The sequence below is a fragment of the Dermochelys coriacea genome, chromosome 11, assembly GCF_009764565.3.
Source record: "Dermochelys coriacea isolate rDerCor1 chromosome 11, rDerCor1.pri.v4, whole genome shotgun sequence".
Taxonomy (NCBI): domain Eukaryota; kingdom Metazoa; phylum Chordata; order Testudines; family Dermochelyidae; genus Dermochelys; species Dermochelys coriacea.
The window spans coordinates 38,575,725-38,602,005 of record NC_050078.2 but is presented as its reverse complement, the minus strand read 5'-3'; the positions used below and the strand labels follow the sequence as shown (position 1 = coordinate 38,602,005).

Genomic DNA, 26,281 nt, shown 5'->3' with positions numbered 1-26,281 from the left:
AGAGAGAGAGAGAGAGAGAGAGAGAGAGAGAGAGAGCGCGAGCGCGCGCGCGCGCAAATACTGGGCCCATAGCCTGATGTCCTCTACAACTTCCTTGCCTACCATATCTAGATCATTTCCAACTCTGCCATTTCATTCTCCCCCAACTGGTAGATGCAACCGTTTTCTTCGCAAACAGCTAAAACTTCCCAGTGCTCTCATCACTATCTGTTTTTGACTTCTTCTGTAAGTTTCCTGGTGTGGCTTCTCAAACGTCTGTAACCCTCTTTCAGTACATTGAAAACACAGCCAGTGTGCTGGTGGTCTATGATAAGTGTGTGTGTGTGTGTGGGGGGGGGGGGGGGGGGGGGCGGTGGGTGGATAGGGATGGAAGGTGGTCACAGTGAGTCTCAGTATAGTTCTTTGCATTACCTCCATGTTGCCAGAGATTGCCTGCTCTCTCACAGCTTCCAGTGTAGATCTTGGGCCTACTAGCTTAAGATTCCTAATACTTTTTTTTACAGCCATTTCCATATTTATTCACTCCTATTAAAAAAAAATCCCACAGTGTCATCTTGTTGATGTTTTATATTAAATAGTCCATCATGAAAACCATAGGGTTTAAGGCCAGAGAGGACCATTAGGTCATCTAGTCTGACCTAGTATATTGCAGGCCATTACATTTCATCCTGTTACCCTGTATTGAACCTAATAATTTCCTTTTGGATAAGGCATATTTTTCCAGGAAGGTGAGTCTTGATTTGAAGACCTGGGGAATCCACCACTTCCAATGACTGATAACACTGTGGGAAAATTTGTGCCTAATTTCTAATTTGAATTTGTCTGGCTTTAGCTTCCTGCCACTGGTTCTTGTTAAGCCTTTCTCCCCCAGGTGAAAGAGCTCTTTAGAACCCTAGTGTCTCTGACTCTTGCGACAGCTGTGACTAACAAATGTCTAATTTCCTCAGAAGCAAGGCAAGTAGTTTTTATGGTAGAGTAGTTGCATAGTATTGCAACTTTCACCGATGGAGGAAAAGACTACTTTACCAGCTAGAGAGTGGTCTTAGCTTCTGCATTCTCCTTTTGTTTATTTTTTGGTCACTACCCAAATAATTAGTTTTGTGATTGGCAGTTGTTTCATGTTGGATTCGGTGATTTCTTAGTCCAATGTGTGCAGTTCTCTATCCTATTCTGCAGATTTTTCTAGGGGCTGGCTGCAGAGGAGTTGACACAATTGCAGTGTTCTTTAGCGAAAATGGTTCCTTAATAAAAGAGGAAAATATCTTAGTTCTGTAATTTCTTATCACTTAATAAATATCAGACGTAGCTAATCTTCATAGCATTTCTCAACGATGGTGCCTGGAAATGATGACTCTCTTCTGCAGCTGAGGGATAGAACCTTCCTCTTTTCTAATTTTGGTAAATGCAGGGTTTTTTTTATTGCTGATGCTTTTTTCTTTTCCTCCCCTCTAAGAATGGTGAATTTTTGTTTAATACCCACACTTCCCATCAGATTTTTCTGCCACTCTTCTGTCTTCTAGCACATGCTTGTTTAAAACATTAGAAACTCCTCTTGAAGGTTTTTTAATAGTATTTTTGCAATGAAGAGAGGGATGCATGTTCCTTATCTAGGATTGTAGTGGGTTTAAGAAAATATTCTAAGATGCTTTTCAAATTTGAACTCTTTAGGGTTCTTCTGAATTGCATATATAGAAAATAGAGCATAGTATTGCCAAATTGCAGAGGTTTGTATCTAACGTTCTTCACTGAGCAATGTAAAAGCAAAAATTAATCACCCAGTGGTGTCACTTTTTCATGGCAATTGACATTTGGAAGTATTACAAGTAGAAATAATCTCATCTCAATTGCTTCCATATGGCCATTCTGAAGCTACTCTAATGTCACTTGAAATGTTTGTGTTTTTGATCTATTGCAAGAATCTAGAAAAAGAAATCCGGAGTTTTCTGTCAAGATGCTTAAACTTTAAATTAGGATTTTTAGAGATGGGGTATCTTTTTGGTCTACATTTTAAAGTCCAGAACTTGACTTTAATTATATCTATTGTAGAAGGAAATTGGTGACTAAAATTGAAAGCACTCATATGTATGATAAGACTGAACAAAGATTCTTTTACTACATTCAGCCTCTTATTTCTCTAAGCTGGAGTTACCTACCAAAATGGGTTCTTTGTGATGCTCAAAACACAATCATTAGCTGGATGTGTGACACAATGAGGTACTGAATAATTTATAGTACTTTAACATTTCCATAGTTATTCCACAATCAGTTGCAGGACTAGACAGTTTCGAACAGTGATATGACCCTTAGAACTTTATAGAGCATATACATTTTATGAACCTGCTTTGGACTTGAGCTACCCTACATTTGCACAAGTAAGGTCTCTGACCACAATCACTTGGGTTTGCTAATGACTTGCAAACAATCCTTTGGACACAGTGTATTCATATTGCACTTGCAAGTGGGGATATGTGGGTGTGAGGGGGAGAGAAAATAGTGTGCATGAATCAGCATTTTGAAAACAGAATCTGTAAACTGACTTCTTAAATATTTTTAGGTACCCTGTCTCAAAGTTCATCTCTGCAGATTTTGCTCTGCCTGTTAAAAACAGTAGTTCATCTGACTGTAATATAATCTGATATTGAAGGAAATTTTTCTCTATTCAGAGATACATAATGTCACTGATATGATCTGTGGCTGTATATGAATTTTTTTTTTATGATAACCGTAACCAATTAAAATCCAATGGGCAGATCAGTTCTCTAGTGCAGTGCTTTTCAACCTTGTGTCATTGTGGTCCCCTAAAAAATTTCAACTGGAGGTGTGGCCCCCTTTGGAAACCTTTATACCTAGTCTGCAAATCCTCCCGCAGGGTTTAAACATCCTAAATAAATTGTGTTTCCAATTTTGCCAGTTTTGCCAAAAATTACAGTACCTTCCTAGTGGCCAATAGGCATATGCATATTATGAATGCACAACACCTCATTCCTCAGCAGACTTGCATGTGCGCTCTCTCTCTCACCCCTCTCCCTTCCCCCCCCCCCCCCCCCCCGTGCAGTCACTTGTCACTTCTTTCTGTTCTCACACACTGACCCACCATCCTGCCATTCATTTGCTCCCCAGGAGTCCGGAATACCCACAAGGCTCTGTCACTTCCTGTGATAAATGGAGGGCGGGGGGCGTAGCTCCCTTTTTATGGACACTCAGCCAGCCAGTTAGCTATAAAGTCCCTCTTGGTGGCTGTTCTCTGCTTGCTTTACCTATAAAGGGTTAACAGTCCCCCAGCTAAAAGAAAGGGAGTGGGCACCTAACCAAAAGACCCAATGGGAATTCTAGAACTTCTTAAAAATGGGGGTGGGGGGGATAGAAAGCTTTCTCTTTGTCTCTGGGTTGTTCTCTCTTGGCTGAAGAGACAGGCAGCAGGAATCCTGTGTAAAGTTTGAACCAGGTATGAAAAATTATCTTGCATACCTAGAAGGATTCATTGGGACAGGGATAGATGTGATCAAGATTTTCTTTATTTTGGCTTTTGGATTTCTTCTATGCTAAACTCAGGTATTTTTTTCTTTTGTAATGTTAAGCTGGACCCCAGGGAGCCATTCCTGGTGTTTAATTCCTTTTCAGTTGCTTTCTAACATTGAGCAGTAGCCTGATTTCCAATACGTTTGCTTTAAAAAAACAAAAAAACAAAAAAAACTGATTGGTTTTGTGTATTAAAAGGTCTGTTCAGATGTTTTTCACTTTGCTGGTGGCAACAGCTGGGTTTCCCTTTTGTTTTGTTTTCTTTCTCTGCTTCCCCGAGTAGGGGGGTGGAAAAGCCAAAGGGCCTCAGGGAAAACTTCCCAAGTGAGTTTTTCCAGGATTTGCAAGAGGAAGTTTTTCACTTAGGTGGTGGCAGCGTTTACCAAGCCAAGATCTGAGAAAAGCTTTAACTGTGGGAGTTTAATACAAGCCTGGAGTGGCAAGTATAAACTTCTAGAATCTTTGCAAGCCCCCACATTCTGTGCTCAAAGTGCCAGAGTGGGGAATCAGCCTTGACGCTTCCTCATTCATTCACCTAGGATTTAATAATTCTTCCTGCCCTGATGAAGTCATCAATTTTTTCCTCCCCTCTTTCTGTCGCCTCAAACTTCAAAGTGAATCCGTCTCAGTCCACATTAATGTACCCTCCATTCCCATTTGATGACAAGTAAAACAGACATTTAGAAAGAATGTTAAGCAGTTAATCCTGTCTGTCTTGTGCTGCCATCCGTCACTGTGTGGTATCTGAGCTTGTTACACAACTCATAAAAAGTTAAATTGAAACAAAATGACAGCCTATTCATCCCTTTAGCCAGGTGGTTCCTTTAGGGCTCCATACTGTGCATTCCACACTCCTCCAGGCTTCAGCATTTTTAAATGTTCTGTCTAGTACCTTCAGTTATTTAGTTTTGTGCAGTGTAGAAAACTGAGTGGAAAATCTGATTGTTGGCCGCCATGCCACGTTTTATCTATCACAAAGTAACAATAGTCACCACCTTCCTGAAGAAGAGTATGTGTTAAGCTGGAATATTTGCATGGAGTTAGAATTGAAGATTCAGTGATTTCTTTATATGAAAGCCAGCTCTTGTAAAAACACTAGTATTTGTCAAGGATTTATTAAGCCTAATTTGGTAACTTCATTAAAGCTATTCTAAAGCTGATGCAAACAGATCTAGCTTTTAAAACTCCTATTTGGGTTCTGTGTAAAATCAGCCTTACAAACCTGCTATTTGCAGGGAGTAGGGCACTCGATCAGCAAAGCCATCAACTTCTCCTGAATGTATGTGTTCATTTAATTTAGCTTTTGTTAGCAAAGAAGTCCTTGAAATGTAAACTGAGTGCAATCGATGCCTGTGTCAGGTGGATGACAGCAGCTGTTGCCATAATAGGGTCAGGCCTTGCTAAGCAAGCAGAGGAGCAGCTGCAGTGGCCCACACTGAATCCTTTGGGCTTGGAGGAGAAGTGACAATTAGCAACTCCTCCAGGCTCTCCCTCCACAGAGCCAGACCTGTTTCCAATCCTCCTTCATGGCCAGCAGATGCCAGGCCCAGAGCTCTCCTGTACTGAAGTTCCCACATCAGCAGGCCATAGCCTCTTTCTAAGGAAGGAGAAGAGAAAATACCCGGCTCCTTACTCTACTGCACCTCCAGGGAGGGTCCAAGGATCCCAGTATAGCCCTCTTGTGGTGCTGGCACGTGCAAGGTGCACGAAGGTCATGCAAGGTCCCGAAAGAGAAATAAGCGTTTCATTAAAGATAACTCTGGAGTGATCCAGTAACTCTACCAGCAGGTGTGGCAAGACTTTCAACATTGACCCTCCAGAGTCCCAGCAAAGCACTTGAACACGCAGACAACTTTGAACACCCAACTAGTACTGAACTCCATGTAAAAGTAGCACGAATGCTCAAGTGCCTACAAGGACAAGCTGATCCCTAGGGCCTCCAAAGGATTAAGGACATGATTATGGCAAGTGGAGAAGTGAGGCAGCTGCCATCGGAGAACAGGTGCTGATCTGACCTCTGGAACTTGCAAAAGATGCTGCTGAAAGGCAATGGTTTGGTGGGACAGGGCAGAGAACTGTCTCGTTTCACTGTAAATTATGCAAGTGACCTTTGGCAATTTGAAAACTCTCCATTCTACGCCTACTAAAGCAGTCATGAGGGAACTTTCCTTCTCCCAACCCTTTCCATCCCCCCTTCCAACAATGGAAGAAAATCACTCTGGGCTTGTCTACATGGGGACATTCAGGAAAGTAAATTTAACTAAAAGGTATAATTGGGATTTAAAGTAGTCTAGTTAAACTGCATTAAACCCCTGTGTGGACACTTTCAGAATTGGAGCATGTCTATGCTTAAAATGCTGCATCGGCACAGCTGCAATATAGCACTTAAGTGAAGACACTCCTATGCTGATGGGAGAGCTTCTCCCATAGGTGTAGTTAATGCACCTTTGCAAGATGGGAAAAACCCTCCTGCTGAGCTAGCACTGTCTATAGAGGGGGCTAGGTCAGTATAACTATGTTGTTTAGGGGTGTGGATTTTTCACACCCCTGAGTGAAGTAGTTATACAGATGTAAGTGTGTAGTATAGACCGGGCCTTTCAGTGTCCAGACAGGGGTTTAATGCAGTTTAACTAAGCCACTTCAAATTACCACCTTTTAGGGCTTATCCACACAGTGCAGTGCACTCTACAGAGGTATGAACTGTAGTGCACTGTAACATGTTGTAATCTAAGTGCCCTGTGTAGATCCTGCTGACATGATCTAAAAGGTACCCAGTGGTCATTGTTGTAGTCCCATATGAAAAGGGACAGTGTAAACCGCTAGGTGCTGAACTGTCTTGATGAGCTGGCCATATAGCATCAAAATACCATGGGGCACTGTGCCTCTCCCTCTGAGCATGAAAATGGAAAGGAAACTAAAAATAGGTAGCAGAGATGGTGCTGGATTTGTTATATTCTAAACACTGAAGGCCACCTGAGCAGTTGTCACTATATATCATGGATGGCTTTTGTATCTGGCATGCTGCTGAAGGAGACCACAAGTGGTCAGTGGCTAGTAATTTTGGTTCATGCTGGAAACAGTGATATAAAAAGTTCTTAAACTGGACTTTAAAGGAAGTTCCTTAAGGAACTTGCATCAAATACTAGTTCAGTAGAAAGAGGGCAAGAGAAGTCCTTTAATCATGTATAATGCAGAGGATTGGATTGGAGTTTTGTGGTGGGGGTGCCTCTAAGCAATAACTGTATACTTTTTGGATCCAATCCTGCAAAGATTTAAACTAAGCACATGCTTTATTCACATGACTAGTTCTGGTGAAATCAGTGATATAATTCCTATAGCAAAGCAAAAAGAAAACGAGTACTTGTGGCACCTTAGGAGACTAACAAATTTATTTGAGCATAAGCTTTCGTGAGCTACAGCTCACTTCATCGGATGAAATGCATCCGATGAAGTGAGCTGTAGCTCACGAAAGCTTATGCTCAAATAAATTTGTTAGTCTCCTAAGGTGCCACAAGTACTCGTTTTCTTTTTGCGAATACAGACTAACACGGCTGTTACTCTGAAACCTATAGCAAAGCACATGACCTGCATCAATCTTTACAGGATTAAGACTTGTGTCTGTAATTGGGAACCACAAACCGGGATATCATGCTCCCTAACTTTTTCTCAGCAAGTTTAAAGAAAGAAACAACTAAATCAAATTCAGGTTTAAATTGGAGTAAATGGTGGAGTCTCTGTAACTTGAGGTCTTTGTTATGATTTGAGGACTTCAGTAATTCAGCCAGAGGATATGGGTCTATTTCTGGAATATGTGGGTGTGCAGGAGGTCAGACTAGATCACTGTGGTCCCTTCTGGCCTTGAAGCCTATGAGAAAAGGGAGAGAAAAGTGAGTAGCAACCAAAAAAGGAAAAAGGTCTAGTAGTTGGTGGTGGAATGGGTATATGTGCACTCTTGAGTTGTCAGCATCCAATAAAACTGGTCATATCCTGGTCCCAGTGTAGTCAGTGGGAGTTGTGTTGCTGACCTTAGTGGGGCCGGGATTTTACCCTTGGACTCTTCACCCAGCTGGGAAGTGCAGATTTGGGTGAGTTTCCCTTACTACAAATTAACTAAACTCCTGGCATAGGAAAAGATACATAAAGGGCAAGCTTTTTCTTTAGTTCCTCTATCCTGGTTTAATTCTTCAGCAACTCTTCCAGTGCATAGCTGAAATATATAATGACACACATTGTGTACTCATTTTCATTGAAAAAAATTAACAAAAACATACCAGAAACTTGGCTCTTGTGGGGTTGGCCTTTTGTTTCCTGGATGCCATTGCAGGAACAGCTTAAAGATGTGGTTTTTTCCAAGTTGACGGTACAGATTGAAACAATATTTGTCAAAGGCCACATCCTGCAAAAGCACTTCTGACTTGTTCTGTTGCAGTTTTTTTTTTTGAGATCAGCTTTATTTTGTAACCAAGTAGATGTACTGAGCTAAAAGCTTTTGTTTTGAAGCATGATGTGAACAAAATGTATACCAATAAACAGTACATCTAAATAACTAAACAAACATCATTATAACGTACACAGTAACTTCTAGTCATGTGGTATTGTCAGTTCTGTTTTCAGATAGGAGGAGGAAGTTCCCTATTGTTCTTAAGCCAGCTGGTAAATGACAGCACATTTGTGGAATATAGCAACAAAAGGCTTTTGTTCAGAATTTGTATTCCTCTAGAACAAACCAATTTCAAAGCCTAAGTAGAACATAATGTATGAGCCGGCCAATTTGAATAGAACAAACTGATGAGTTCAAAGAGTTAGTACAAATCCATAATTTTAATTTAAAATAAATAGGGCTACAGATAGTAATTAAAAGGATTACAGTTTGCTGCGATGAATGGACAAAATGCTCCCATTACATCTTTGCTCCTCCTGTATAAGGGCTCACTCTGATCACAGTAGAATGCTGAAAAATGTGTAAGCATTTCACTGTCCTTCTCTCTGAATGGGAGTTGAAAGGAATATATTAATTTAGAAACAACAGTACTGAGGTGTCCACTCAAGGACAAACAAGCCCAGAGAGCTCTTGGTAAAGAAAGCAATGGTACTGTCAATCCTTCTGACAAAACAAAACACTTACTAAAACAAAATAGTGTTATTCCATGCAAAACACTATTGGACAGTTCTAATGCAGCATTGCTACGTCTGAGAACTAGAAATGGTATAGCCATGCTCAACACAGTTGAGACTTAAGTCCAGTTTTTCTGCAGCCTACATATGCCTAATTGGGATCCTCACAGGGTAGCAGTATTTTGTCCTTGCATGCTGCTCCCCAAGGTCGGACCTCACTATTGGGTGCTCATCCACCTCACTGTCAACAAGCAGGAACACAAATGAAAAACTGCAGAAGTTTTTACTGGAGCTTCCCTTAGTTCATTACATTGCATGGACAAAATCCTAAGAAGTTTGGACAGCCCTGAAACAATTGAGCGAAGTAATTTTTGTGTGTGTTTTAATTTAAAAAAAAAGAAAAGGGTGTTCTTTGTAGTAATATGCTAACTCTGTGTAACGGAAAGTTTAAATTCCCATTGATTTGAAACTGATGTGTTCTGGGATGAGGCCCCCACCTTCTTAAATCTTATGTTATTTAGGTAATTCCATAGTTAGGTTGCAGTCATCCCATTTTATAAATGTGGAAGATGAGAACTGTTTCTAGAAATTAGAAGTATGGGACAAACACCAAAATGAAAAGATTAAAAATATTGAGTCTTAAAACTTCTCTTTCGGCAAGTGTGTGTGTGTGTGTGTGTGTGTGTGTGTGTGTGTGTGTGTGTGTGTGCGCGCGCGCGCGCGCGCGCACGCATGTGTTTTCAGCCCTTTCTCACTGAGAGCCTGTTCATTTTTGGAATGTCCAAGTAGACACACAAGTAGATGCCTAACTTGTTTTTCAAAAGTTATGTGTTTTCTTCAAACTTTATTCTTATGCATGACACTTCTTAAAATCTAACTGTAAACTTTTGTGGTGTTATATATAAGCATGTATTCCAACTCTGTTTTTTTTTTTTTTTCTTTTTTCCAGGTAGTGGTGCTACAGCAGTAGTACAAGCAGCACTATGCAACCCCAGGCAAGAACGTGTAGCAATAAAGCGAATCAACTTAGAAAAATGCCAGACCAGTATGGATGAATTGCTTGTAAGTAAATTCCAAGAGAAAAATGTTGGTGGACAGCTCTTCTTTTGCCTGATCTGAGATTTTTATGCAGAAAACAGGTTAAAAAGGACTTGGGAGACATGTGGCACTGCACTAATAAATGAACTGTATCCAGATCATCTAGTAACTGTACTATCACATAACATCTCAAAAGTGCAAAAACAAGAATGCAGACATTGAATATGTCAGGACTGTATGTGTTGAGGTCTTTGGAAGAGTTTACTTTAAGCCTTAGCCATTTCTTACAAGTGACCTGTCTTCAGGAGTTTGAAATTTGACCATAAAAATGTTTGAACTTCATGTTAAGACTATTTACAAAAAGTCATGTCTAAATCAAAACTTAACATACATAAAGGGAAAACTTACATGGGGGGGGAGGGAGAGGTGGATGTGCTATTTGGGTTAAAAATGTCAATGAAGAATGGCAGCATTTGACATGGTTTTTAAACAAATGCAACTTTAATGGGTTTTTGTTGAAGTTTTGGAAAAATAATAATGTCTATATTTGGTCTTAAAATGGATTACAGCACACTTAAGAGCATATCTTTTCACATATCAGGATTTTCATATCACAGACCTAATATGGGTCTGTGACATTAGCTTTAATCCAATAGACCATACCAACCGCTTCAGAAATTCTTGTTTTGGATCACTGATCAAAGGGATACAGACTTTTTTTTTTTAAAGTGGGTTTTTATACAATAGCCACTTTAGAATAGTAGGAGTTTAGGTCAGTGCACCAGTGATGGCAGTCTATCAGATTAGTGAGTCACTAAGAACTCTTTTAGCAGACTTTTGTTTTTTTCATAACTCTTCTATTCAGGTGCTTATAAGACCAATCACCATGCTATCTAGGCAGCATGACAAGAATCCAAGGATGCAAAATGATTCCAAAAGGGAGAGTGCTACTTTCTGCTTCTCAAGTTGCTGTTACCGGGAGGATATGGATTTTTTTTTTTTTTTTCTAATGAAGAAACTTGTAGTACTACTTCAAATGTTGTTCCCTATGTGCGTTCCACTGTGGAGTATGCAGATGTTCGGAGCCAAAGAATTTTGAAAGCATGGTTCATTGGCCCACATGTGCACCCCCGCTCATCCCATGTCCCTGACCGATGAAATAAAGGGTGGTGCAGATCTGCTGCCTCTCTACATAGGTATGCGCAACACATTTCATTAGGGTGTGCACTCGGGAATTTTTTTTTAAAGCCAAACATTTATTGAATACTCAATCATAAAGGACATTTTTATTCATCAAACTAAAGAAACTAAAATTTAACTAAACTTAATTTTTTTTAAATTGACAACTAAACTTCACTTAAAATACAAACTTAAAAAATGAGACACAAAATACCAAATTTTTGCTGTAGTGATAACCAGTCATATACAAAGATGCAGTCAATTTTCATGATCTTTATCTTTAACCAGATAATGAGCTAACCGAAATTGACCAAAACAGATTAAGGTTTCTTCATCTTCCTGTCCTAGGGAATGAGATGTCGCTCACCAGGTGTTATGGACTTAAATTCATCAATCACATCATTGTAATTAACTGACTAAGCTAATTCTTGTTCAATGTACAAAATCATGAGTGAGTCAAGGTGCTGTTGGGACATTGTACTTCTTAGTTGTTTACATGTGCTAATTTCAAAATTTTTCACGTGAACAGCTTTTAACAGATAAGACTGCAAAGCATTGAATAGATTTGTAAAAGGCCTGGAACATGGAAGACTGATCCAATTCCTTTAGCCAATCAAGCCACTCTCTGGTGGTGGTCTTAGTGTTACCTTTAGGAACAGATCCGTCATAACTCCTGAAGCAATCCGACTTCAGCTTCCAGCTCATCCAAGGACACTTTAAATTTGTTGGCAATGATTCTCATATCGTCCCTGCCAATATCTAAGCTCAGCAGTTTTCCCATTGCAGTCACAATTTTACAAGTCTCCTGTTCAAATCGCTGGTCAGTGCCGGTAATCATTGAGTCTACGAGTGGGTAAAATGAGGTTATTCTCTCCTGCTCCTCTTTTGTATCAGTTATGCTGGGACTCAAACGCATCATCAATACGAGCAGACTTTTTTCTCTTCTTAACTGGGGGAATCGATACAACATTCTCTACACACATTTTCACAGTGTCATTGAAAATAGATTGAAAATATTCTGGGCCACTTCTGCAGCCAAAGAGTTACGCAAGCTTTTCACCCTGGTCATTGAAGTAAGTAAGATGAGATCTGGAGCTTGAAGCGCCTTACTCACTTTTACCACCATCTGGAGAATAGGATGCATCATGTGAAGGGCAAAGATGAACGTGATGGATAACGCCCCTGGCTTTTATTTTAGCGTCAGCAAAGCGAGTTGTTTCGATAATCTCTAGTAAAGCTTGTAAAATGATGGAGTAGTTTTTTGTTTTTGCTTTGCATGCCCATTTTGTGTTTGATAGTGACTTCAAAGTCTTCAACTAAGATTCTACTTCTTGTGAAATCTTCTCCATTACTGCATGTCGCACAGGACTCCCCTCCAAGAAGGCATAAAGAGTCTGAATAACACCAAAAAAAAATCACAGTTCTGTTTTTTGTTTACTTGAAGTGCATATATCTACTAGGACGAGGTTCAAACAATGCGCATAGCAGTGTACATAGAGTATTTCACGGTTTCTTTCTTTACATTTCATTTGAACTCCTGCAGTACATCCAGACAGACATAATAGATGCACCATCAAAATAGACAGACATCACTGATGACCAGTCAATTTGAAGAATGCCAAGGACGTCATTTTTAACTGGTCAAAAATAGACTGAGCATCAACTGTTAATAGTCTCTGAACAGATGCAAAATGTTCAACTGGACTGTTTTTCATTGTCAAAATATTGCACCACAATGGACATCTGTTCATGGTGTCCACAGTCGGTAGTGTCGTCGGCAATTATTGAGATTGTTTTTCCGTTTAGTGAAGACACAATCTTTAGTTGCACGTTATGCAAGGCCACAATTAAATCACTTTGGATGCGATTACTCGGACAGGTAGTGTTTCGAGGAGATTGTTGCACATGCTTTGCCATTATGGGATCATATTTGGAGCATATTGACAGGTTTATTTTTAAATCTTTTCTCAAAACTGTCAGCTTTTACATTGTGACCCCTGAATGGTCTCCTACCTTTCACCAAACACAGAACAATGTCAGTCACTCCATTACACTTTGGTTTTGGCACTGTTCTTCTTGTTTAGACAGAAGTCTGCTTGCCCTCATCCAACAATACATCAATAGGTTTCCCTTCATTAAAACTTGACCATGAAGAACAGCTCAACACATGATTTTGACAATTGTTGGTTTTTAAAACATTCGTTAGCCCTATGCCAGTTTCTTAATCCCTTACCAATAAATGCTGGATCAGTGTGACCTTTGTTTGCTGCATCATTAGAGGAGAAGAAATGGCGGTAAAAGCAAAATGCTGCATCCTTTGATGGGCTATATTCTAACCACCTATACTTTTCATATCAATTGGACTGAACTTCTTTGTTCATTCCCTATTTTACTTCTAGGAAACATGCTCAATCTAGGCTGATAAGGACCTCTAGATAATACAGACCGGCGTTCTTATCTCTTTTTTTTTTTTTTTTTTTTTTTTTGGAATATCACAGACTGGGTCATTGGATGGAATGTTTGATGGCTTTGAATAGGAACTACACTGACCTGAACTAAGAGATTAGTCTTTCTGTTGGTCATTACTCAATTTATTACATGCACTGGAACTTGTGGTGGCATTATCTTCATGTAAGTTCTTAACAGAGGAGTCCGAGGTATTTGCACTACTATCAGCACATTCATTATAATTCAGTTTGTCTGCTCCTTTTTCTTATCTTAACAATGAATCGATTCATATTTTAAAATTAAAAGGGGGTATCATATGATTGATTTAAAACGTAAAGCCATGGGCTTGTTACGCTATTTCAGTAGAGTACACGCAACAAAGATTACAAACACTGTAGACACTGCGCTAGGCACGCCTGGCGTGGCCGCTTATGTAGGTCCAAAGAATTTTCTAGAATAATAGTCGGAGGGGGAGGGGAGGACCAATGGTAATGAGGTGCCACGGTAGTGGGGATGCATGCTGCGAGAGAATGTGGGCCTTCTATATATTTCTACAACATCTATATTACTCAATTCGGCGCTTATTGCATAATACAACAATCCATACTTTAAAACTAAAAGAGTGTATCATGTGATTACATTAAAACACAAAGCCACTTTTTTTTTTTAAGACATTAGGGTGTGCCTGGGCACACCCGGCATACCCCGTACGCACGCCCGTGCCTCTCTAGTTCCTTCTCACTGCTTCATGGTCTGGGTCAGAACCTCCAGTGTCTGAAGCTTCAGCTTTCTTCCTTGTCTGTGGAAAATTATATTTACATATCTATAAATAGCATTTATATTCTAGAGTTTCTGGTTTTTTGTTTTTGTTTTTTTTGTCTGTTTTATGTTAGCCTCCCCAACTTGAGGAGCACTCTTGCCCCTGCCCCCCCCCCCCCAAGTACCCTGTTTGGGTACTGGACTATGCCCAGGACTCCAGGCTTCAGAATTTTTGCTGCTTGCTCACTCTCCTTCTCAGTCAATGTGCCAAGTCACACCAAGAGGCCCAGGCATCAACTCTGACCAATGCTACAACTCCTGTCCTCTCTGGGGGTCAGCTTAAATGCCAAAAATCTATGCTCACCCCACACAAGCAATATCTATGGCGCTGCTCAAGAGGTACCTCTGCTTAATATTTTTAAGGCAGCTATGTGGAGCTCAGTCTATGTGGAGCTCAGTCTATGTATTTACTAGACACTGTGTTTTGGTACAGGACTCCTTTGCTGATGCATCTTTGGAACAACAGTTCTTTTGTTTGGGTCTGCTATCTATGACCTCACACCCTCCTTCTGTTTGAGTTCTACTTGTCAGTCACCCACAGTGCAGTACACATAGGTACTAACATTTGAAAATTACTTACCTTTCATAGTAAATGGCAGTTCTTCAAGATGTGTGGTCTACTACATGCCCTCCTTCCCCTCTGCTTCGGAATGGATTATTCTCTGATTCATGGTGGAGAAGGTTGATCTGCCCTGCCTTTTATGCCTTGGTCGGAGGCATCAGGTGATCAAGAGACACTGCTTTCAAAGTTTTCTGGCTCCAGGCTCATGGAGTGTTTGCCTACGCACAGTGGAATGCAGATAGAGACCACGTATCTTGAAGAACCTCCAGTTACTATAAGCTAAATTAAATTTCTCTTCCAAGAGAAATGGTCTCCTTGATGTGGAAATGCCAAGATAAAGGTGTCTTGAATTTTGTCCTTGATACGTTGGGCTCCACCATCTTCTTCTGATAGTATATCCTGTAGTCCTGGGCTCTCCACTGCAAATGTTCTTGATGGCCTTCCCCTTGGCATTATATAGTGCAAACTACATTCCAGGGGCCTCATCTGGCCCTTCAGATGTTTTAATTTGGCCCTCGAGCTTCTGCCAGGGAGCAGGGTCCAAGACTTGCCCCGCTCCAGCCAGGAAACAGGGTTGGAGGCTTGCCCTGCTCTGCGCGTGCTGTGGCTCTGTGCGGCTCCTGGAAGTAGCGGCATGTCTCCCCTCCGGCTCCTACACATAGGAACTGTGGCCAATGGGAGCTGCAGGGGCGGAGCCTGCAGGCAGGGCAGTGCCTTCGTGTAGGAGCCAGAGGTGGGACATGCTGCTGTTTCTGGGAGCTGCTTGAGGTAAGCGCCACCCAGAGCCCTCACCCCGACCCCCTCCTGTGCCCCAACCGCCTGCCCAAGCCCTGATCCTCCTCCCGCCCTCTGATCTCCTTGGTCCCAGCCTGGAGCACCCTCCTGCATCCCCATCCCCAGCCCCACCCCAGAGCCTGCACCCTCAGCTGGAGCCATGCTCCCCTCCGCACCCGAATCCCCTCCCTGAACTCCTCATTTCTGGCTCCAGAGCCCTCACGCCCTCCCAACCCCCAATTTCATGAGTATTCATGGCCTGCCATATAATTTCCATATCCAGACGTGGCCCTTGGGCCAAAAAGTTTGCCCACCCCAATATAGTGTGGTGTCTTAACCAACTGTAGCTGCTCTCAAGAGGATTGTGGTAGAGGAATTGTCTTCTGAGACAGCTTAGTCCCAATTTTATTTGGGCTCCGTAGATAATCAGAGCTTTGAACGGACCTGGGTTGGGAAAAGTCTCCACTGGAATGTGGTGTGATATGTTAGCACTTGTCTGCTACTCCCCCCCCCCCCCCCCCAAAAAACCTGCTATTTTAAAAAGTGCAAAGAGACTTTTGTTTCATATTACTTAAATTGGCTCTAGAGGCAGCTCACAGGGAAAGGGTTTAATCCCAATCTTGTCAAAAGGGATTAGCCCTTAACAGAAGGCACTATCTTCTTGTAAAACATTCTCTGTCAGAGCTTGAGGAATCCACATGTCTGTCAGTACTAAGATGTCTTGCCTGTCTGCCAAAACAGAGGCAGTTTATCTTTACCTTTTGATGCCATATTGCCTTCTTCCTTCCCCACACTTTTACTATATTAAAATGATGGTAATTCTTTATGTGCAAACATTTTATTGAGCCACACACAGTTCCTTTGGCTACACATGACTGTTGTCCTTCCATGTTGACTCAAACAGATTGTAAACATGCGCTTGGAAGAGAGTCTTTAGCCAAATGCATTAAAAGGCAGAGGACACTGATAATTATTAGCTCTATCCTAGTATTGTGATGTCACTGTTTCAAAATAGAGGTTTGTTTCCCTCTCTCTCTCTCTCTCTCTCTCTCTCTCTCTCTCTCTGCATCTGTATAGTATATTTTCCAAGCATTCTATGAGAGCTCTCCTTTTTGAGAATACTGGTTGTGTTAAACACTGTACTCTCCTAACAATGCAATTCTTCATAATGTTATACAATAACTATGATAAATACTTTCTGTAGGATGGTAGTGGCTTTCATAATGGGTGAGCACAGAACTTCATTTAATAAGTAACTTATTAGGTAGCTCAAGAATTAAATACTTCTGTTTAGTGTGTTCTTTCCTTTCTAATATTACATAATACTTGAGTTTCTTTTGTGCTAAATGTCCACTTCACTTTGCAAAGTGAGCTGAATTTGCCATCTTAAACTGCTGCATTTTAGAAAGACAGCCCAACTTCAGTAACTTGATGTGCAAATAGAGATCTTATGTCACTGCTGGTGTCTGCAGAATTGTCTACTACCCTGTGAATCCAGCTGTTTGCTACCAAATGTCAGTGCAAGGGGGTCCTTGTCGTCTTCAACTCAGGCAATATCTACACTGTAAGGACTATAGAAGCACAGCTACGGCACCATAGCTGTGCCGCCATAACCCTGTAGCATAGACCCATCCTACAGGGATGGAAGGGGGTTTTTCCATCACTGTAGGAACTCCAGCTCCCTGAGTGACCATAAGCTAGCTCAACCAAAAGCATTCTTCTATTGATTTAGTTGTGTCTACACTCGGGGTTAGATTTACATAGCTACAGTGCTCACCCCTGAGCAATGGTAGCTGTTGACCTAAGTTTTAAGTGTAGATCAGGCCTCAGTCTCAGCAAGGGAAACAAAATTTCTATTGGCATATTAAATGTCCAGAATCGCTGAGAAAATGTTATCAATAGTGGTTTGATCATAAAACTGTTACATCAAGGAAACTGCTCATGTGTAAATAGGAACATTCATGTGAGTAAGGAGTACTTGTGTGAGCAATGACTCGAAAGCTCTGTACTTAGTGGCCAGACTTCCTGAAGGACCTATTCAGTCAAGTGAGTATCTTTAAATATGGTGAATGTTGCCGTTACTGTTTTGAGTAAGAAGAATATTCCCAAATCAAGTTCTTACCAAATGCTACAAGGTAAATCAAACTTTGGCTCATAACGACTCCGTGAAGTGAAGAAGAGGAGTCACTGGACTCTGATCTGGATTCAGTTCCCTTTTCTGCCACAGACTTTCTGTGTGACGTAGGACAAGTCATCTGATCTACCCTGTGCCTCATGAGCTACTTGTTATATCTCACACAAGTGTTTGTGGTGATTAAATCTATGAATGAATTAGGTGCTCAGATTCTATGGCGAAGGCTAGATAGATGACTGTGTTCACTCACTTTTAAAATAGTTACATTAAATGTTACTATGACTTTTGTTAGCCATTATTTTAATAAGACACCTGATTTTACAATTTATGAAATGGGGCTACCAATGACTGCCTCGACCCCATAGCTATTCATCCTGACCTGATGATCAATTCTAAAGTTGAGACCTACTTGGGGGGGGGGGTGTTTGTTTTTTTAAATTTCTGCATATCACTGTGCTTGCAAGAAAGAAGAGGAACTCTTACAATTTCTTGAGTACACATGGGTTTGAACTACTTTTAATATATGGAGTCAGCTTGCTGTTTTGTTTTTTGCATTTCTGTATTCTTACCTGGCTACTAGCTGTCGTAGCAGAGTCATTAAGCCCAGTTAATGGAAATTCTCTTGCACTCATTTTGGAGCTTAGAGCCACTCCATTCTATCAGGCAAATGATCTATCTGATAAATACATAGTTATCCAATGGATTTCTGTGACATTAGGACAAACCTATAAAAAGATCTCTAACAAAAGGGACACAACCATCTGGAAACCAATTATTAAACAATTTTAAAAGTACCTTCAGTTAAACACCTGCTCTGAGTCCTCTCTGCCAATTTTTGTAGCTTTTGTAGTCATATTAAAAAAAAAAAAAAAACAACAAAAAAACCACCAAAACCCTTGAGTGTTTGCATGGTAGGCCTATAGAAACAAGGAAAAATATCTACCCATTTAGACTGAGTACTGTGAAAAGCACTTGGTAAGCAGATTTCGGGGAAAAAAATTTAAAAATCCTTTTGCTCATCCTCTTAATCCTGCTAAGTGTTGCACCAAAGGTGGTTTAAAATGGGGTTTTATGCACTTTTTTCAAAGTTGTTGATGTCCCAAAGTTGTTGATAGGTGAACCTCCCCACTGTAAGCAAACTATGCCTCAGCCAAATAACTGCTATTTGTAGATCTTAAGCTCTGAAATTTTCGCAATTGAAATTCCCATCCTTCTGCTGTGTGTGTGTGTGTGTGTGTGCGCGCTGTGTTTTTTTTTAATAAACACAATTAACTGATATTGAGCTAAATGACTTTTGGAGGTGCTTGCTGTAGTGGGTGATTGTTACATCACCAGCTAACTGTAGCATAATGTGGACAACTAGAATTTTTTTGATCCTTAAATCCTTTTTAAATGCTTTAAAGTATCTTAACACTCTTTACAAACAATTTCACCTTGCATGCCCTTTGTAAACATCTGGAGTAAACTTTGCCCGACAGTGACATGCATGTACCTCTGAGAGACAACAACAGCTGTTTTACAGCATGAAATAGCAGTATACAACTGAACAAAAAAAATTGTTCAACTGAGAGTACAGGTTAAACTTGAGTCATAATGTGACCTACGCTATTGCAACTTGATGTGGACAGCTGGGTTAAGACCCTGACTTTACAAAGTAGTACAATGAGATTATTAATAAATCATGTATGTTTAGGACCTTGGCTTAACATCACAGCAGTCTTTTTTTTTTTTTTTTTTTTTTTTTTTTTTAGATGAGATTTAAATCACTTATTATTCTGACATATAATTCAATGTAGTAAGAATAAACTTGGCCATTTTTTTTCTTCTTTTTAGGGTATGTGTACACTGCAATATAAGCCCAGGGCTAATGGGACTTGAGTCAGCCTATCCACGTTAGGGAACCCTGGACTTGACTGTCAACATTGTATTTAAATCCTATGTTAAGACTTTTTTCTAACCCATGCTTGAATTTAGGGCTCTGGCATCCACACCACAGTGCATAGACTCAAGTCAAAGTACCATTTCCTAGATATGATATCGCTAGTGCACACTCCTTAGATGTGGCCACTCTAGCCCTAGGACCATGGTACAGTGTGGGGAAAAAACTTTACTGACTGCCTTTCATATTACAGAAAGTTTGAGCAGCCTGCCAAACTCCTTTGCAAACCCAGGAGGCTCTCTGATAGCATGCTTGCAGATCTGTGTTTAGAAGAGCATGAGTTAATACTGATCTAAGCTCCTGCCATTCACCATGGGGTGGGTGAGTGGCGGCTTCTGTCTTCAGTAGAGTGGATTGCAGATTTTTTTTGGGATAGAGGACTAAGGAAGTTGTCCCATTGAATTGTGGGTTACATCTGGATGACTCATGGGGCACAAGTTAAATGGGGCTTTGTCTACACTGCAAAGCAGTAGGGCTCAGACTCTGGATCCCAGCTAGGCTTGAGCTCGGATGCACTAGCCCTGCAGGATCCAAGCCCTGAGTTAATGCAATTGCAGTGTGGACACAAAGGGGGGATTAGGTTTGAGCCTGGGCTCAAACAGGAGCTTGTGTTGCAGTGTAGATATACCATTAGAAGCCTTCAGGTTGACTAAAAAGAAGTGTGGAAGCCAGACATAAACTAGAAACTACATTTTCTTGCTTTTTAAAGAACAGAAATAGCTCCAATGTATCATTGTCTGGGAGGCACTGTAAGAAATACTCTTAAAATGTGAAGTTTAAAAATAAGAAAATATCCTTGGAAAAGGAGGTCTTGGACTGTAAGATTCTAGTTACCTTTGTGAATGTGTACAACTGTCTTCCTTGCAACCTATTGCAGTCTGTATGACTTAGTAGTGCTGCTGTTTTGGCCACGTTACCTGGTCACTTCTGATGGTGTACTTGTCTAGTAAGTCATTTCCTTTTCCTTTTTTTCTCTTTTAGCTGTGAGCCTGCTTCCTCCACTCAGTTGGCTATGTGGTCTCTACTTTGAATCCCACACTTCACTCCCCTTTCACCACTCTTCCTCTCTGTCCAATGCCAGGTTTCAGAGTAGCAGCCGTGTTAGTCTGTATTCGCAAAAAGAAAAGGAGTACTTGTGGCACCTTAGAGACTAACAAATTTATTAGAGCATAAGCTTTCGTGAGCTACAGCTCACTTCATCGGATACATGCAGTGGAAAATACAGTGGGGAGATTTTATATACACACAGAGAACACGAAACAATGGGTTTTATCATGCACTCGCTCTAGCCTTAGCTTGGAAATGTCCTTTACAAATGCTGTCAGATATTTCCCGAGAAGCTTGCAAATTGCCCAGAAATCCATTGTTTCTTGGTGGGTGGGTGGGTGTGTGTGTGTGTGTGTGTGTGTGTGTGTGTGTGTGTATATATATCTCAATCTCCCCACTGTATTTTCCACCAGATGCATCCAATGAAGTGAGCTGTAGCTCACGAAAGCTTATGCTCAAATAAATTTGTTAGTCTCTAAGGTGCCACAAGTACTCCTTTTTCTTTCTGTCCAATGCATTTCCCAATCCTAGAGTTTCCTTACATCAGTTTTTTTGTTTCTGTGCTGCCAAGTGCCTTTTGAGAAAAGCCAGGGAGGGTGCAGACTCATTTATTCTACAATGGATTTGTTCTCTCCTCTTAATTCCAAATTGCATGCCAAACCTGCTCTTCTCTGTGATCTACTCCCATGCCTTCTGCACTTGTAGATTATCTGTCATTGCTCCCTGTGGGATCATGACTAACAATTCCCTCCCTCTGGAAGAAAAGAGTGGCATCATGGTATCAATCTCCTGGCCAGCTTCCCCTTAATATTCCCCATCTTCAAAATGGGTTCTGTTGCCCAAGGTTTATGTAAACCGTGAGAGAGAGAGAGAGAGAGAGAGTGTGTGTGTGTGTGTGTGTGTGTGTGTAAACTAGTCTATTCTCGAAAACAACAAGGAGTCTGGTGGCACCTTAAAGACTAACAGATTTATTTGAGCATAAGCTTTCATGGGTAAAACACCACTTCTTCAGATGCATGGAGTGAAAATTACAGATTCAGGCATTATATAATGACACACGAAGGGAAGGGAGTTACCTCACAAGTGGAGAACCAGTGTTGACCGGGCCAATTCGATCACAGTGGATATAGTATTCTATTCTCGTATTTTACTTGGGAAATTAATAACATAAAATGATGGTTTTATAGCAAAATAGAACTGCTTTCTTTCCAGACTGTCCTGTTTTTGCTTTTCTTATAGAAAGAAATTCAAGCCATGAGTCAATGCAATCATCCCAATATAGTGACCTATTACACATCCTTTGTGGTTAAGGATGAACTCTGGCTGGTTATGAAGTTACTAAGTGGAGGTAAGTAATTGATTTTTTTGCTTGAGCTTGTTTAACTTCAGGATAATGTGTGATGTCATTTTTATATACACGTTATTTGTTTTAATTCATCCAGTCCAAATTCCTCCTTTTGTGGGGAAGAGGAAGTAGAGGAATACACTGGTTCAATGGCATAACAGGGATGCTGCTTTTTTAATGTACATTATTCAGGCTGTGTGAGTAAACATGCACTTTTTCCAGATCTAATCAGTTCTATTGTCATTTTCTTCTTGATCATTAAATTCATTTACTCATTTAAAATAAGAGTAAACAAACTACTTCAGGTCCTATTTCCCTCAGCCTGTCCCTCACCAAGAGAGAGACCAATTCCATTTCATGCATATTAGGCCTGTAGCAGAAGTTGCCTGTTTTTTCTCTGCTGTGTCACTATATTTTTTTTTTTTTTTTTTTGACCGGATGTTTAAAAAGATTCCTACAGCTTGCATGATTATTGTGGACACTATGAGAACTTAATCATAGTCATCTCTGGGAGGGGAAAAGATGGAAAACTCCATGTGTTTGTAGTTGGGAAACCAAATTTTTCCTTGCTGGCAAATAACTTACTCTATCATCTTGTGTTACTAAATGTTCTCTAAGATCTGTTCTGATGGCAGCAGATGATTAGTCTACTTCTATGATCAAAAAACAAATGTGGAAAATCTGCCTAAAATAACAGTTTGTTACTTGGGCTTCACTGAAATGGAGAAAATACTAAGCAATAATACGAAATATCATCTTTGTTGGCCAACAGTTAATGACTAACTAGAGCAGCTGAGGACACAAAATGAAGCCAAATGATCATTAATACCTTAGCTAGTTACTGTCAGGAAATGCCTAGATGAAAAGACAATGTTGCTATTGAAAACTGTGACACTAATTAAAAACAAAAGCTTTGTTTTGAAAAGCGATACGTCACAGTGCATGTTGCCAAGGGCGCAGTGCTCTCCTTAGAATACTTTTCATTACTCTGCACAATTTTCATCTCCAGTTCTGCAACTGGATCTCTATAGGCCTGGGGATTTGGCCTGCATGGATCTGAGTGAAGAATTGGGATCTGGGATTGTAAACTCTTGAAGGCAGGAAACATATTCTAGTCTGTTTTGTAAAGTGGTTGTGTAAACTTGCAATGATCTTGAAATGTATAACAGTAGGGTAATAAACAAGTAAGCAGAAAGTTGAATGTTTGATTTTTTTTTTTGAGCATTCTGTTTAAAAAAAAAAAAAAAAAAAAGCTATCTGTGCACTTTATTCAAACAGCTGGTAGTTGAGGGTCTCTGTGCAAGCCTAGAAAGATTTTTAAATTGAATAGCTTAATAGGACTAAAGAAGTGTAAATATTCAAATGTAGGAACTAAGAGACCAGATTTTCTGATATCTCAATAATCACTGTAGTAAGACTGCTCAAACAGGTTGTTTATGACTTGTTTTCCCTCCCCTTCACCCTGCCCCCATGGAAATCCGGCTTTTCAATTTAGGTTCAATGCTGGATATAATAAAGTATATCGTCAACAGAGGGGAACACAAGAATGGTGTCCTTGAAGAAGCTATAATAGCAACAATTCTTAAAGAAGTTTTGGAAGGCTTAGATTATCTACACAGGAATGGGCAAATTCACAGGTAGGAGCATGTATACAGTGAATTGTAGTCTTAATATGCATCAGTAGTCTTCACTATGGCTGACACTGGTCAGTCCTAATAGGTTGGTTAGGTGAATTAATTGATGCTTTTCTCCAAGTATTAAAGGACTATGTTCAATAATTCTTGGTGGCAAATAGCACCGTTTAGGCAGCTAGTGTTCCTTGTCTGGTTTAGCATTGTTATCTTGTATTGTGTGTCTGTATCTAACTGTTCTGTCTCCTCTTCTACATAAATTGCAAGCTCTTTGGGGCTTTGACCCTCTTTTTGTTATATTTGCATGGTGCATAGCGCAATTGAGGCCTGATTTGGGCCCCCTAGTGAATATTTGTGCCTGCATAGCTATGAATCAATGCTTAGTTTTTTTGCTATGTGCTTTCCTCTGACTTGGTATAAACCTACTTTTGAAGGACCCATGAACACCTTTGGACTTTTTTTTTTTTTTTAAATATTTTGTATCTTAGTAAATGTCCACTTTTCATCTACTTTCCCCACCGACTCGTAAGGTATAGATCACATGTAATTTTATATTTTTTCCATTCACTCAGGCTGCTCTATATGACTGCTATAGTGATATTCCAGTTATTTCCATGACTTGGAGTTTTGGTGTCAGAAGCACTACATGTTGACCTCCAGGAGTATTGTTGGTTAAGACAAGGTTGGCTTTAAGGACGAGACTTTCAACAGTTTCTTTGCTTCATCCAGTAGTGTCTTTATTTTTTTTAATTGTTTGTTTGATTTCAAAAGGTGATAAATATCGTAAACAAATGTCCTAAAACGGTACAGCACAGGCCCAATGCAATATTAGCTTGTTGCACTTACGTAGCATGTTTCATCTTCAAACTGCTTTTTACAAATAAGCCCCCTCTTGTCAAATTAAGACATGTATATTTTCCTCACCTAGAACCTATGTTTCTTGAATTCCAATCTAGACCTTCAAAGAATGTGCCGCAAATCTTAATTTGTTGCCCACGCTAAATTGAGGAAGAGTCATTACAGTCTAATGGTCGCCGTGCCCTCTGGATTAGGGAGAGATTTTTCTCAGCTCTTTTTGTAATGGGGCATAAGAAGCTTGAGAAGAGCAATAATTCTCTTATATTATACAGCAGCAGCATGGAAGCATTGTTCACAGTAGAATCTTTTTCTTCTTGCCCAAATGGGTTGTTGCTGATTTTTCCCTAGTAGTAGACGCTAAATTAAACAACTGGAGTTGCTGCTTCCAAAATGGCTAGTGTTTTTGTTTTTCCCTTCACCACCACTTGCTTCCCTATTAAAATATATCAATGAGTGAAGAGTTAGTCAATGACAGCAAACGCTAATTCTTTTCAGTAAATCCTAGGAAGACGGACTACTCAAATTCTTAATTTTTTTTTTACTGTATGCTTATTGAAAGGAGCAGTTTAAATGGGTATAAATCTGTAATTTTAAAAAATGCCCAATCCTACGAAGATTTATGCTTAAAGTTAAAAACAAAGCAACATTAAGCATGAGTAGATGCCTTTTGTAGGATTGAGTTGTAGAGTTTGATCTAGTCTGACCTCCTGTATATCATAGGCCACCAACACCAGTAATACTAACCCCATAACCAAAATGAGACCAAAGTATTACAGCCCGCCTAAATACGTGTATATGTGTATGCATCACATTAGTCAGGTGTAAATTTACAGTAAATTATTTAATCTCTTCCCATAAATTTGGTTAGAGCATTTTAAAGATGATTAAAGAAAGCAGTTTTATTTCTTAAAATTATTGCTGCAGTTAGGGTAGTTCCTCACTGTAGAATTTTGAAAAGTTTCATTGGTTTGTTAGGATGGAGACATCTAGGATCAATCTCTCCACTGCTGTTAAGGTACAGTTCCCTTGAGGTTACTGGAGTTGTGTCCATTTACATCAAAGCTGAATTTGGGCCCTTAGTTTCCATTCAAAATAGATTTGGCTTTTGTTCCTACTGGTAAGACACAATTTCCTAGCTGCGAGGGAACAGCTTACCCAGGGGAAGTGCTGAATTTGCTGTCACTTGGAGTATTTAAGACCCTAGATTTCTTTCTAAAAATATGATTTAATCCAGTTTCTGGGGGAAACTCTACGGACTGTGCAGGAGGGTTGGGCTGGATTGCCTCCTTAATCTCTTCTGGCTTTGGAATCTGTGAACTCCCCTATCTCCTTCCTTCATGGGACCTGGGGAGAATAGGATTGCCTACCTTGCCTCAAGCTCGTAATTATTGCAGTTCTGCATTAAGATAATGACTCATGTTCCAGCCAGTTGCCTGCATGAGTCAGGAAGGAATTTTTTTCCTGATGCACAACTAGCTAGATGTGTCCTGGGTTTTTTTTCTGCCATCCTCTGAAGCATCAGAGATTGGCCTCAGCTGGAGATGGGGTGGACTGGTGTTCTGAGGTGGTACAGAGCAGTCTTCTCTTAGATGAATGGCTGGTGTGTCTTTGTCTCATGGTCAGGGTTAAACTGATCTCCAGAGTTGGGATTGGCAAGGAATTTTCCCTCAAGATAAATTGGCAGGAACTTTGGAGGTTTTTTGCCTTCTGCTGCAGCATGAGGCATGGACTTGCCTGCTAGCATTATCTGGGTCTCTCACCTAATCACTTCTCTGCCGTTGCTCTCCTGTTCTCTGTCTGGCATGCAACAGTTTAGTCTCATGAAGACTGAAATGCTTTGGTCTAAAGTCATTGGGCTCACTATGGAGGTATT

General features: G+C 40.3%; 1 protein-coding gene across 1 annotated transcript in view; it reads left to right on the top strand.

Moving 5' to 3' along the window:
- STK39 (serine/threonine kinase 39) overlaps positions 1 to 26,281 on the top strand; it is a 198,400-nt gene that overhangs the window by 32,033 nt on the left and 140,086 nt on the right. The window contains exons 2-4 of the mRNA XM_038422540.2: positions 9,584 to 9,696; positions 21,814 to 21,922; positions 23,415 to 23,556. Of these exons, the coding sequence (XP_038278468.1) occupies positions 9,584 to 9,696; positions 21,814 to 21,922; positions 23,415 to 23,556 (364 nt within the window). The remainder of the gene's footprint in view (positions 1 to 9,583; positions 9,697 to 21,813; positions 21,923 to 23,414; positions 23,557 to 26,281) is intronic.